The following is a 14,291-nucleotide window of genomic DNA, read 5'->3' on the forward strand; positions in this document are numbered from 1 at the left end:
ATCGCATTATCATCACAGACCGGATTACAGTGATAGATATCACCTCTGTATAGATAACACAGGATCAACCATTCACAACAGGTGATATCACCGCTTATCTGCTCCCTTCTGCCCAGAAAACTCTCCCGTAGAAGTCGAAGGGGTCCGGTCCAGACCACTGTGTCTGTGGCCCATGTAGCTGCTCCCAAAAGACAAGTGAGAAAACGGCAAGATTTTATTATTTTTTTGAAATTGCGCGACCGCCCTCAATTCATTCTATGAGAGCTCTGAAAATAGCCGAGCGCTGGCTATCTCCGCAGTCTTGCAGAAGTGAACGCGCTTGTGCAGTGTGCTCTCCATTCCTTTCTATGAGACTTCTGAAAATAGCTGAACGCCCTTGCTCGGCTTTTTCAGGACTCCAGTAGAAATGCATGGAGGGCAGGCTGTGTGCGGTGCGGGTCTCAGAGCCCCCATCTGTCTGACTTAGATGGCTAGCCTCCGGCACTACAGCTGTGGTAAAACTACAACTCCCAAGATGCACACTTGCTTGGCTGTTCTCAGAACGTCACATAAATGAATGGAGCATGCTGGGAGTCGTAGTTTCACCACAGCTGGAGTGCAGGAGGTTAACCATCACTGTCCTGGAGTATATTTACTGACTCCACCCTCAATCCTCCCAATACGCCGTCCATACACCATCTTATACCGCGTTGCCCTAGTTTTATACACATCCTCTCAAAACATGAACGTTACCCGCATCATCCATGCCACATTTTGGACAGTTAACTTCTTTATTCCTAACATTTTGCAATGTTTTTAGTACCGTATTTTACACCCTATAAGACAGACTCTCGCCCCCCCATTAGCACAGGAGGACCGGGGAGTGGTGAATGCATCGCTCCCGTGCGGGCTCTGTACTCACCTCTACCTGGTCTTCCTCGGCCACTGTGATCGGTCAGGATGTTGGCGCTTTGCGACCTCATGTTGTGCGACATCAGGTGACACCGCGGTGCGGCAGGAAGACAAGGAAGAGCGCTGGATCTCAGAAGGAGCAGCGGCGCCCGGAGCAGGGGAGGAGAGTTGATTTTTTATTTATTTTTCTCTGATCTGAGGGTCTTATTAACATTGGGGTTTGATCTGATTAACATTGGTGGTCTAATGAGAAATATTTTATTTCTTATTTTCCTCCTCTAATACCTAGGTGCGTCTTATAGGGCGAAAAATACGGTAAACTATGTACAGTAAAACACTTAGGCTATTTTCACACTAGAGCTTGAGATCTGGCCGGCTTGTTGTGGCAGGGAACAGCCGGCCGGATCTCTCTGTATCTGGCATTGCCAGAAGTTTGCGAGTCTCCGTCCGGCCCCATTAACTATAAAGAGGACTGGCGAAGATCTGTGCGCAAACCAGAAAATATGCGCGAAAATCGGCTGGATGAAAACCACTGCGCGAACAGCCAGCCAGGTATCAAGCGCTAGAGTGAAACTAGCCTTATGTGACATCCTATACGCCAGGAAGGTTTAGGGATCCTACTAAGAATCATTGGGAGATATTATCCCCAAATATTGTTCCCATGGAGTATTTCTCCACTTTCCTTTTTATTAACTTATACTATTTGGAGAATGCACCTTTAATTGTCATGTTCATCAAAAACTTCAATATTTCAGGAACTTCCAGTATTTTACCATTTCTCCGCTCCTCCGCCTTATAGACCTTCAAACAATAAACCCAACCTCCCGGTCCTACAGATATCCCGCTCCAATATTCATCTCTCTCCCATCATCGCATTTTTTTTTTTTTTCTGTTACGGCCTTCACTGCATAGGAGATTTTTTAAAAAATATTTTAATAGTTTAGGCTTTCAGACATGGTGATTAGAGAAGAGCGTATCGACTTCGGATGGTACATGTGAAGTTGATTCGCTTACAAATGTGTTCCAATACTGTACAGAGATCCTTCTCCGTACAGTATTACAACGTATTGGCTCCAATGAGACGAAGCCATTTCTTCGCAAAGTCGCGCAAGACTTCGTGTAATAACTTTGGGAATTAATTATTACTGTAAAAAACCTTGGAACCGAATTCCAACGAATTTTTAAGCGAATCAACTTCGGATGCACCATCCGAAGTCGATTCGCTCATCCCTAGTGGTGATACCCAATATGTTTATTTTTTTATTGTTTATATATTTTATATGTAAAATTGGAAAAGGGGGGGCGATTAAAACTTTTAATTTTTATTTATTTTTTTAAACTTAATTTTTTTGCTTTAGCCACTTAAAGGGGCTGGAACCCTTGTCCTATTCACCATTACAGAGATCTTATAGGGAGACTAGGACGTTACACAGTCGCTGCTTAGTGCGCACAGCAGCAGGGAGTTTACTATGGCAGGCTTCTAACCGGAGCCCCGCGATTTCACTGCCAGCACCTAGCCTCGATGACAGGGATCCCGCTGAACCGAGTCAATAAACCTCTCAGGTGGTAAGGGAACCAAAAATAGCTGTTTTGGCATCGTTTTTATTTTTTGTCATTTACAATGTTCATCTGACAGGTTAGATGGTGTGGTATTTTTTAGAGCAGGTTGTTATGGACGCGACAATACCAAATATGACATAATAAAGCATTTTTGAAAAAAAATGATTTATTTAGTGTCTCAATATTCTGAAAGCCATAGTTTATTTTGCATTTTTTGGGCGACTATCTTATGTAGGGTATCATTTTTTTTTTGTATGAGGTGACTGTTTGATTGGCAGTATTTTAGGGTGCATATGTCTTTTTGATCGCTTGGTATTACACTTTTTGAGATGTAAGGAGACAAAAAAATATGGCTTTTTTGACACAGTTTTTATTTTAATTCTTTTACGGTGTTCACCTGAGGGGTGTCATGTGCTATTTTATTTTTATACAGCAGGTTCTTAGGCTACTTTCACACTCGCGTTTGGTGCGGATCCGTCATGGATCTGCACAGACGGATCCGTTCAGATAATACAACTGTCTGCATCCGTTCAGAACGGATCAGTTTGTATTATCTGTAACACAGCCAAGACGGATCCATCATGAACACCACTGAAAGTAAATGGAGGACGGATCCGTTTTCTATTGTGCCAGATTGTGTCATAGAAAACGGATCCGTCCCCATTGACTTACATTGTGTGTCAGGACGGATCCGTTTGGCTCAGTTTTATCAGACGGACACCAAAATGCTGCAGGCAGAATGGAGACGGATCGGTGATGCATTCTGAGCGGATCCTTTACCATTCAGAATGCATTAGGGCAAAACTGATCCGTTTTGGACCGAGTGTGAGAGCCCTGAACGGATCTCGGAAACGGAAAGCCAAAACGCCAGTGTGAAAGTAGCCTTACGGACACGGCGATATCCAATATTTATACTGTTTTTTATTTATTAAAATTTTACACAACAACTGCATTTTTTAAACAAAAAAAAAAATCATGTTTTGTGTCTATATTCTGGGAGCCATAGTTTTTTTATTTTTTGGACAATTGTTTTATGCAGGGGCCCATTTTTTGCAGGATGAGGCGACGGTTTGATTGGTACTATTTTGGGGGGCATACGCCTTTTTGACCGCTTGGTGTTGCACTTTTTGTGATGTAAGGTGACAAAAAGAAAATGGTTGTTTTAGCACAGTTTTTATTTAATTTTTTCTACGGTGTTCAGGTGAGGCGGTGGATCATGTGATATTTTTGTAGAGCTGGTCATTAAGGACGCGGCAATACCCAATATAGCCGCTTTTTTTTTTTTTACAATTTTCTGTGTTTTATTTTGTGAAATTTTATTTATTTATTTTTTATGAAAAAACTTTTTTTTACTTTTCATTTTTTTCCTACTCTGGGACTTCAACTTCTGGGGTCTGATCCCCTCTGCAATGCATTTATGCTGACAGCCTGCCTGTGAGACCCAGCCTAAGGGCTGGATCTCGCAGGCTTCTGTAGAAGGCAAGCCCCCATGCCTATGGAAGGCATCGGGCTTGCCTTCTCTGCCATCGAGTCCTTGTCACTGCAGCGCGGGGACCCGATGGGGAAGCGAAGGGCACCCGTACCCTCCGCATGCCTCGGTCAGCTTTGACCGCGGCATACAAGGGGTTAACATACTGGCATTGGTGTTTTGACCGATGCCGGCGTATGCAGCTGTCAGTCACTGCCGGGTCTGTGCTGCTGATCACCACTACTCTCATCAGAGATAACATCTGTCAGGAGAAGCCATGGCACATCTCCGCTCGCCTCCCCGCCATTGTGGCGCTTACAGGTGTATTACTGGCGTTTTACCTTTCTCTGCACTCTTGCCCTGTCCTAGGAGAGGAGCATATCATATCCAATGGGTAATATACGCTCACCAGCTCATACATCACATCCCTGCCTATACCTCAGCACTTCCAAAAATAAAAATAAATATTACAGTATTACATGGAAAAATCTAAAAAAATAAAAATATTAAAAATATATCTTTTTTTTTATAAAAAAAAAATTTAAACAGAAAAACTGATTTAAACAATAGATCATTTTCTGATGACACGTTCCCTTTAAAGGGGTTCTGCAGTTATTTTAAACTGATGATCTATCCTCTGGAAAGATCATCAGCATCTGATCGGCGGGGGTCCGACACCCGGGACCCCTGCCATCAGGCCCAGTGACGTCACGACTAGTATCACTGGCCTGGGCGGAGCTAAGCTCTGTTCACTTGAATGGAGCTGAGCTCCGCCCAGGCCAGTGATACTAGTCGTGAAGTCACTGGACCTGCGGTAAACAGCGAGAAGGCTGCGGCGATACTGCCAGTACCGCTGCCTTTTCAAACAGCTGATCGGCGGGGGTCCCGGGTGTCGGACCCCCGCCATACAGATGCTGATGATCTATCCAGAGGAAATATCATCAGTTTAAAATAACTGCAGAACCCCTTTAAGGTGCATCTGTCAGTCACCCAGGAGATTGGTCTCACAAGGCGGTTAGCAAAGTGCATACACCAGGAAAACCACGTTTAGTGGACGAGTATATGACTATGCAATCACCACTGTCCTGAATCTTTTCTCGACACACATCACCTGGGCATTGGCCTTATGTCCTCCCATGAGACTGCTGGTCCATTTTCCATTGGCATCTTGGTTCTTTTTAAAGAGCCAGTGGTCCTTTCTCCCCTCAGACCCCCGGACGATGCAGAGTGAAATGTAGAAAGGAGCACAAGGCACAAGGCCCTCAGAGAAAGCCTGCGAGTCCTGCTTCCTCCACCCACTCCCGGAGAAAGCCTGCGAGTCCTGCTTCCTCCACCCACTCCCGGAGAAAGCCTGCGAGTCCTGCTTCCTCCACCCACTCCCGGAGAAAGCCTGCGAGTCCTGCTTCCTCCACCCACTCCCAGAGAGAGCCTGCGAGTCCTGCTTCCTCCACCCACTCCCGGAGAAAGCCTGCGAGTCCTGTGTCCTCCACCCACTCCCGGAGAGAGCCTGCGAGTCCTGCTTCCTCCACCCACTCCCAGAGAGAGCCTGCGAGTCCTGCTTCCTCCACCCACTCCCAGAGAGAGCCTGGGAGTCCTGCTTCCTCCACCCACTCCCAGAGAGAGCCTGCGAGTCCTGCTTCCTCCACCTACTCCCAGAGAAAGCCTGCGAGTCCTGCTTCCTCCACCTACTCCCAGAGAAAGCCTGCGAGTCCTGCTTCCTTCACCCACTCCCAGAGAGAGCCTGCGAGTCCTGCTTCCTCCACCCACTCCCAGGGAGAGCCTGCGAGTCCTGCTTCCCCCACCCACTCCCAGAGAAAGCCTGCGAGTCCTGCTTCCTCCACCCACTCCCAGAGAAAGCCTGCGAGTCCTGCTTCCTCCACCCACTCCCAGAGAAAGCCTGCGAGTCCAGCTTCCTCCACCCACTCCCAGAGAAAGCCTGCGAGTCCTGCTTCCTTCACCCACTCCCAGAGAGAGCCTGCGAGTCCTGTGTCCTCCACCCACTCCCAGAGAAAGCCTGCGACTCCTGCTTCCTCCACCCACTCCCAGAGAGAGCCTGCGAGTCCTGCTTCCCCCACCCACTCCCAGAGAAAGCCTGCGAGTCCTGCTTCCTCCACCCACTCCCAGAGAAAGCCTGCGAGTCCTGCTTCCTTCACCCACTCCCAGAGAAAGCCTGCGAGTCCTGCTTCCTCCACCCACTCCCAGAGAGAGCCTGCGAGTCCTGCTTCCCCCACCCACTCCCAGAGAAAGCCTGCGAGTCCTGCTTCCCCCACCCACTCCCAGAGAAAGCCTGCGAGTCCTGCTTCCTTCACCCACTCCCAGAGAAAGCCTGCGAGTCCTGCTTCCTCCACCCACTCCCAGAGAGAGCCTGCGAGTCCTGCTTCCCCCACCCACTCCCAGAGAAAGCCTGCGAGTCCTGCTTCCCCCACCCACTCCCAGAGAAAGCCTGCGAGTCCTGCTTCCTTCACCCACTCCCAGAGAAAGCCTGCGAGTCCTGTGTCCTCCACCCACTCCCAGAGAAAGCCTGCGAGTCCTGCTTCCTCCACCCACTCCCAGAGAAAGCCTGCGAGTCCTGCTTCCTCCACCCACTCCCAGAGAAAGCCTGCGAGTCCTGCCTCCTCCACCCACTCCCAGAGAGAGCCTGCGAGTCCTGCTTCCTCCACCCACTCCCAGAGAAAGCCTGCGAGTCCTGCTTCCTCCACCCACTCCCAGAGAGAGCCTGCGAGTCCTGCTTCCCCCACCCACTCCCAGAGAAAGCCTGCGAGTCCGGCTTCCTCCACCCACTCCCAGAGAGAGCCTGCGAGTCCTGCTTCCTCCACCCACTCCCAGAGAAAGCCTGCGAGTCCTGTGTCCTCCACCCACTCCCAGAGAAAGCCTGCGAGTCCTGCTTCCCCCACCCACTCCCAGAGAAAGCCTGCGAGTCCTGCTTCCCCCACCCACTCCCAGAGAGAGCCTGCGAGTCCTGTTTCCTCCACCCACTCCCAGAGAAAGCCTGCGAGTCCTGCTTCCTCCACCCACTCCCAGAGAGAGCCTGCGAGTCCTGCTTCCCCCACCCACTCCCAGAGAAAGCCTGCGAGTCCTGCTTCTCCCACCCACTCCCAGAGAAAGCCTGCGAGTCCTGCTTCCTCCACCCACTCCCAGAGAAAGCCTGCGAGTCCTGCTTCCCCCACCCACTCCCAGAGAAAGCCTGCGAGTCCTGCTTCTCCTGTAAAAACATGGTGATGTACAGTTCAGCCTATAGACATGTGAAGCAGTTACTATTCTGAAGGCTTCACAGCTGAAATCTCCCAGCACTCCGTGTTTCTTTGTTTCCGTACAGAGCCTGCTGTGGCGATCTGTATTAACCTGTGTACTAGGACTTCTCATAACATTAGTAAGCCACGTGGAGACATACATTACGTCACAAGATAAATCTCAATCATTTTTCATTCTAGTTTTATACTCCAGTCACAGCTAGAGCTGCAGCAAAGCACAGTGACAACTGTATCATTTTACAGCATACCCAGTATATCTAGATTAAAGGCTAAGTTTATTTCTCTGGTACTGATTCTGTTACGTCATATACACTAGTCCTACCCAAAGCTGCAATCACAGTTCCAGCTTCAGGCACTTGGTGATGTCACCTCCGAGGGGCCCTGGAAAGTACTGCATTATGATTGTCTCTACATCCATAGACACAACATCCTCCTCAATGTACTGCAGCAGAGCATGTCCTGGACACGCAGTAAACAAGCAGGAGGGCCCCGCACCTCATGAGCCAAAATGGGAATGCAGCTTTGGATGTGACTGGAGAAAAAGACAAAGACCCCTATAAAAAATGATAGTTAGTGTACAGAAAGAACTTACTGGGTAAGTGCGAGTGGACATGTCTTCAGGGAGGACAATCGCGGTGTCTTCAGCTTCTCAATAACCTGGAGGAGGAGAGCACAGCTCAGTCGTACATTCACCAGTGGATTTCAAGGTAACACCTGGGCAGGATGATCGCCCCCTACAGGTCGCTAGACCCTCCATGAACTAAAGAAGGATGGGGAGGGGCAGACATGGTACCAGCGCCATGATGAGTAATGGGGTGTCCTCCGAGGAGCCGCTCACAGGGGAAAGCTGGTGCCAAGGATTCACTTGTTTAACCCCTTAAGGCCTCATGCACACGACCGTTCTGTTTTTTGCGGTCCGCAAAAAAACAGGAGCCGCCCGTGTGCCTTCCGCAATTTGCGGAACGGAAGGCCCATTGTAAAAATGCCTATTCTTGTCCGCAAAACGGGCAAGAATAGGACATGCTGTATTTTTTTAGCGGGGCCACGGAACGAAGCAAACACAAAGTGCTGTCCGCATCTTTTGCAGCCCCATTAAAGTGAATGGGTCCGCACCCGAGCAGCAAAAACTGCGCCTTGGGTGCGGACCTGAACCACGGTCGTGTGCATGAGGCCCAACCCCAAATATTTTTTATTTTTTTCCCATCGATGTAGACTTACGAGGACTTATTTTTTCCAGGACGAGCTGCAGTTTTTAGAGGCACAATACGGGGGCGCACACAACTCACCGATCACTTTTCTTTTTAACTCTGTGGTGGATTGGGGAAAAAAACTGCACTTCCGTCATTGTCTTTGTACGGTTTACATTTTGCGCTGTTCAGTGTGCGGCATCAATATTACGATGACTTTATTCTCTGGGTCAGTACCATCACACTGATACAAAATGTACCCAATAGAAACCCTTAAACCCTTCAGGACCCTGCCATTTTTCACCTTAAAGAGGACCTTTTAGCAGGACATGTAAAGCGGCGCCCAGGGCTCTCCCTGCACTTACTATTATATCTGGGCGCCGCTCCATTCTCCCGCTGTGGCCCCCGGTATATTCTCCCGCGCTGTATGGTAATTACTACGATCGGAACACCACGGAGGAGACATCAGCTTCTCTCCCTGGCTGTAGCGGCGCAGAGCGTCACGGCCAGGGAGACGGTGGAACTTGGACTGGCGGCATGCACATTTTGGGACAGATTTCTACCAATTGATCTTCTGTCTCATATCTTCTTTTATATGTGATAGTTTTTATGTGAAATTTCTATTATTGTATCAGTGTGACGCTCCTTTTTTTACTTCTCTACGAATAAATATCTGCTGTTTCCATATACAGAGTGCCGTCTACACCTCCATTTTTATAGCATTCGCCGGGCAGGATAAACAATAATAAGGCTCCATTCAGACGTCCGTAGTACATTGCGGATCCGCAATACACCCGGCCGGCACCCCCATAGAAATGCCTATTCTTGGCCGCAATTGCGGACCTGCTCTAAAAGGCCTTTGGATGAGGGGCGCAGAGGAAGAGTTTTGTCTAGAACTTAAAGGGGTTCTCTGGGATTTTATTATATAATATCAGATGGGCGGGGGGTGCAGGGTCTCAGCTGATTGAAGGGAAGGCGAGGGCAGTGCGCATGTGCCGCCATAGACAGCGCAGCAGCTAGGAAGAGCGACTCCTGTTCATACAACTGATAGCTGGGGGGGGGGGGGGGGGGGGGTCGGACCCCACTGATCTGATATTGATGACCTATCCCGAGGATGGGTCATCAATATTAAAAGCCTGGAGAAACCTACCTTTTAAGGCTCCATTCAGACGTCCGTAACGTGTTTTGTGGATCCATGGATTTGCAAAACACGGACACCGGCAAAGTACGTTCCGCATTTTGCAGACCGCACATTTTGCAGATTGCACATTAAGTCTAATTGTATTAGTCGCATTTACCGCTGAAAGTACGCCTGTTTTGGAGGCTTTTGCGACTCATTCAACTATTTTGAAGTTTACAGTAATTCAGGAATGGTCTATTTATTGGGGTGATCGCTGTGGGGGAGGGGGCCTCACAGAAGTGGCCTCAATGATCACCTGCTGGGGGAGGGTGTCACACACGAGGAACCCCCACGATCACCCGCCAGGGGGGAGGGTGTCTAAAACAAGGGACCCCCATGATCACCCGCTGGGGGCAGGGTGACACACCAAGGACCCCCACTATCACCCGCCAGGATGGGCGTAACATGAGGGGCCTCCGTGATCATCTGCCGGGGGTCTCACAGGACGGTCCCACATAAATTACCATTTTCCGGTGTTGACCTCTGCACTGGATGTGACTTGTGCCGGTCACGTGATGAGAAAACATGGAAATTTCCATGGCGACGACTTGACATCACGCTAATCCGGCTATGTCAACTCCCCAAATGCGGCAGCCATATTGGATTCTTGGCTGGAGGCGCCATGTTGGGGGCTGTTGCTAGGTTACCGCCTGACATTACGGTGACATGAGAGGGCACAACAGCGCCACGGTCCAGCGTGGTCATGTCAGGCAGTGCCCGCACCCCAGGAATCCATGTACAGCCAGCATCCACATAAAGAACCGCCAATGTACCCGTAGGCACCGGGGGCGGGCACTGCCCAGTATACAGCGCCTATACATCGTGCTTCAGGGAGGAGGCAGGTGACGTCATCTATGTACACAACACATGACACATACATGATGCGGGTGACAGGTACACGGGGTGCAGACCTGTAGGGCCGGACTTGCCGTACCTGTCGCAGAGATCACACTGCTGCACTCATAGCGGCGCCACGATCGCCAGTAGAGATGATCGCCTCCGGCTACTCCGTAAGATCAATCGGCTCTCCGTACAGTGGGCGCCGCCATGACAGGAGCACTGCGCATGCTCCACTTCCGCGTTCGAAACAACGTCAAGCCAGGCGCTCAGAGGCCACGCCCAGCGCTGTCATCTGTGGCGGAGGAGGTCTACGCTGATTGGTCGGCGGGTGTAGAGCCGCAAAGGACCTGTGGACTGGTGGGACGCATGCGCAATGCGTTAGAGCCAAAGTGTGACATGAGAGCTAGCCGAAGGAAAAGACGTTTCGAGCCGTATACAACCGTCTGCTCCCTCCACGTATCTCACACACCGCTCCTCCTCCCTCCATATATACCTCATATCACACCGCTCCTCCTCCCTCCATATATGCCTCATATCACCCCTCACACACCGCTCCTCCTCCCTCCATATATACCTCATATCACACCGCTCCTCCTCCCTCCATATATACCTCATATCACACCGCTCCTCCTCCCTCCATATATACCTCATATCACACCACTCCTCCTCCCTCCATATATACCTCATATCACACCGCTCCTCCTCCCTCCATATATACCTCATATCACACCGCTCCTCCTCCCTCCATATATACCTCATATCACACCGCTCCTCCTCCCTCCATATATACCTCATATCACACCGCTCCTCCTCCCTCCATATATACCTCATATCACACCGCTCCTCCTCCCTCCATATATGCCTCATATCACCCCTCACACACCGCTCCTCCTCCCTCCATATATACCTCATATCACACCGCTCCTCCTCCCTCCATATATACCTCATATCACACCGCTCCTCCTCCCTCCATATATACCTCATATCACACCGCTCCTCCTCCCTCCATATATGCCTCATATCACCCCTCACACACCGCTCCTCCTCCCTCCATATATACCTCATATCACACCGCTCCTCCTCCCTCCATATATACCTCATATCACCACTCACACACCGATCCTCCTCCCTCCATATATGCCTCATATCACCGCTCCTCCTCCCTCCATATATACCTCATATCACCCCTCACACACCGCTCCTCCTCTCTCCATATATGCCTCATATCACCCCTCACACACCGCTCCTCCTCCCTCCATATATGCCTCATATCACCCCTCACACACCGCTCCTCCTCCCTCCATATATACCACATATCACCCCTCACACACCGCTCCTCCTCTCTCCATATATGCCACATATCACCCCTCACACACCGCTCCTCCTCCCTCCATATATACCTCATATCACCCCTCGCACTGCTCCTCCTCCCTCCATATATACCACATATCACCCCTCACACACCGCTCCTCCTCTCTCCATATATACCACATATCACCCCTCACACACCGCTCCTCCTCTCTCCATATATGCCACATATCACCCCTCACACACCGCTCCTCCTCTCTCCATATATGCCACATATCACCCCTCACACACCGCTCCTCCTCCCTCCATATATACCTCATATCACCCCTCGCACTGCTCCTCCTCCCTCCATATATACCACATATCACCCCTCACACACCGCTCCTCCTCTCTCCATATATACCACATATCACCACTCACACACCGCTCCTCCTCCCTCCATATATACCACATATCACCCCTCACACACCGCTCCTCCTCCCTCCATATATACCACATATCACCCCTCACACACCGCTCCTCCTCTCTCCATATATACCACATATCACCACTCACACACCGCTCCTCCTCCCTCCATATATACAACATATCACCCCTCACACACCGCTCCTCCTCTCTCCATATATACCACATATCACCCCTCACACACCGCTCCTCCTCCCTCCATATATACCACATATCACCCCTCACACACCACTCCTCCTCTCTCCATATATACCACATATCACCCCTCACACACCACTCCTCCTCTCTCCATATATACCACATATCACCCCTCACACACCGCTCCTCCTCTCTCCATATATACCACATATCACCCCTCACACACCACTCCTCCTCTCTCCATATATACCACATATCACCCCTCACACACCGCTCCTCCTCTCTCCATATATACCACATATCACCCCTCACACACCGCTCCTCCTCTCTCCATATATACCACATATCACCCCTCACACACCACTCCTCCTCTCTCCATATATACCACATATCACCCCTCACACACCGCTCCTCCTCCCTCCATATATACCTCATATCACCCCTCGCACTGCTCCTCCTCCCTCCATATATACCACATATCACCCCTCACACACCGCTCCTCCTCTCTCCATATATGCCTCATATCACCACTCACACACCGCTCCTCCTCCCTCCATATATACCTCATATCACCCCTCACACACCGCTCCTCCTCCCTCCATATATACCACATATCACCCCTCACACACCACTCCTCCTCTCTCCATATATACCACATATCACCCCTCACACACCGCTCCTCCTCCCTCCATATATACCACATATCACCCCTCACACACCACTCCTCCTCTCTCCATATATACCACATATCACCCCTCACACACCGCTCCTCCTCCCTCCATATATACCACATATCACCCCTCGCACTGCTCCTCCTCCCTCCATATATACCTCATATCACCCCTTGCACTGCTCCTCCTCCCTCCATATATACCTCATATCACCCCTCGCACACCGCTCCTCCTCCCTCCATATATACCTCATATCACCCCTCGCACTGCTCCTCCTCCCTCCATATATACCTCATATCACCCCTCGCACACCGCTCCTCCTCTTCCATATATACCACATATCACCCCTCACACCTGTCACGGACGGTGTACAGAAAACAAGACAAAGCAACATGCATTTATGACTCACTGGATCCAAAGCTAAGGAACCAAAAGGGAGACCCCTCCAACAAGACCTGGCACTTTCCCTGGCTGCTCAGCCTATGCAAAGATCCCAAAGGTGGATGGTTGCATATCCACGTACCTCGACTATATAACCCCTGAACACCCTACAATAGTGAGGGGACACGACCACCGGCTCCCTACACCAGACACGGAGGGAGTCAGGGTCACCTGGGATCCAGCAAACAGAAAATAACAGATAAATGTACAGCACTTAACTTTGTAGCAGACTGGGAAACAGGATCAGCATGCACACACACTCCAGGAAGAAGTATAAGCCGCCCAGTAATGCATTATGGGGCGGAATTTAAAGGGATGCAATCAGTCCAACTACATGACAGCTGAGAGAGGCTAACGAGATGAGGAACTGAACATCACAACAAAGAAAACTCAAGGAGGAGGTTCTGAAAGGCTTCTGTCAGAGCTTCTCAGCTGTCTGGTTGTGACAGTACCCCTCCCTCTACGAGTGGACTCCGGACACTCAGAGCCCACCTTCTCAGGATGGGACCTATGGAAAGCCCTGATGAGACGAGAGGCCTTAATGTCCGTCACTGGGACCCACATCCTCTCCTCAGGACCATAACCCTCCCAATGAACAAGGTACTGGAGAGAACCGCGGACAAGACGAGAATCCACAATCCTAGAGACCTGAAATTCAAGATTCCCATCAACCATAATCGGAGGAGGAGGCAAAGGCGAGGGTACAATGGGTTGAACATAAGGTTTCAATAAGGACTTATGAAAAACATTATGGATCTTCCAAGTCTGAGGAAGATCAAGACGGTAGGCAACAGGATTGATGACAGACAGGATTTTGTAAGGCCCAATAAACCTAGGACCCAACTTCCAGGAGGGAACCTTCAATTTGATATTCTTGGTAGACAACCACAC

The 14,291-nt window shown here is 50.0% G+C and overlaps 1 protein-coding gene across 5 annotated transcripts in view; it reads right to left on the reverse strand.

The window, feature by feature from the left end:
• Positions 1-10,610, reverse strand: part of LOC122933831 (zinc finger protein 595-like) — a 58,558-nt gene extending 47,948 nt beyond the window's left edge. For 3 of the 5 annotated variants that reach the window (XM_044288894.1, XM_044288895.1, XM_044288891.1), the window contains exons 1-2: positions 10,472-10,610; positions 7,763-7,827 (exon numbers count right to left, since the gene is read on the reverse strand). In XM_044288894.1, coding sequence (XP_044144829.1) covers positions 7,763-7,783 — 21 coding nt within the window. In that variant the 5' untranslated portion in view covers positions 7,784-7,827; positions 10,472-10,610. Of the gene's footprint in view, positions 1-7,762; positions 7,828-10,415 lie in introns of all 5 variants that reach the window. The other 2 variants (XM_044288893.1, XM_044288892.1) reach the window with 2 other exon arrangements.
• Positions 10,611-14,291: the final 3,681 nt, after the last annotated feature.

The sequence above is a fragment of the Bufo gargarizans genome, chromosome 4 (assembly GCF_014858855.1).
Source record: "Bufo gargarizans isolate SCDJY-AF-19 chromosome 4, ASM1485885v1, whole genome shotgun sequence".
Lineage (NCBI taxonomy): Eukaryota > Metazoa > Chordata > Amphibia > Anura > Bufonidae > Bufo > Bufo gargarizans.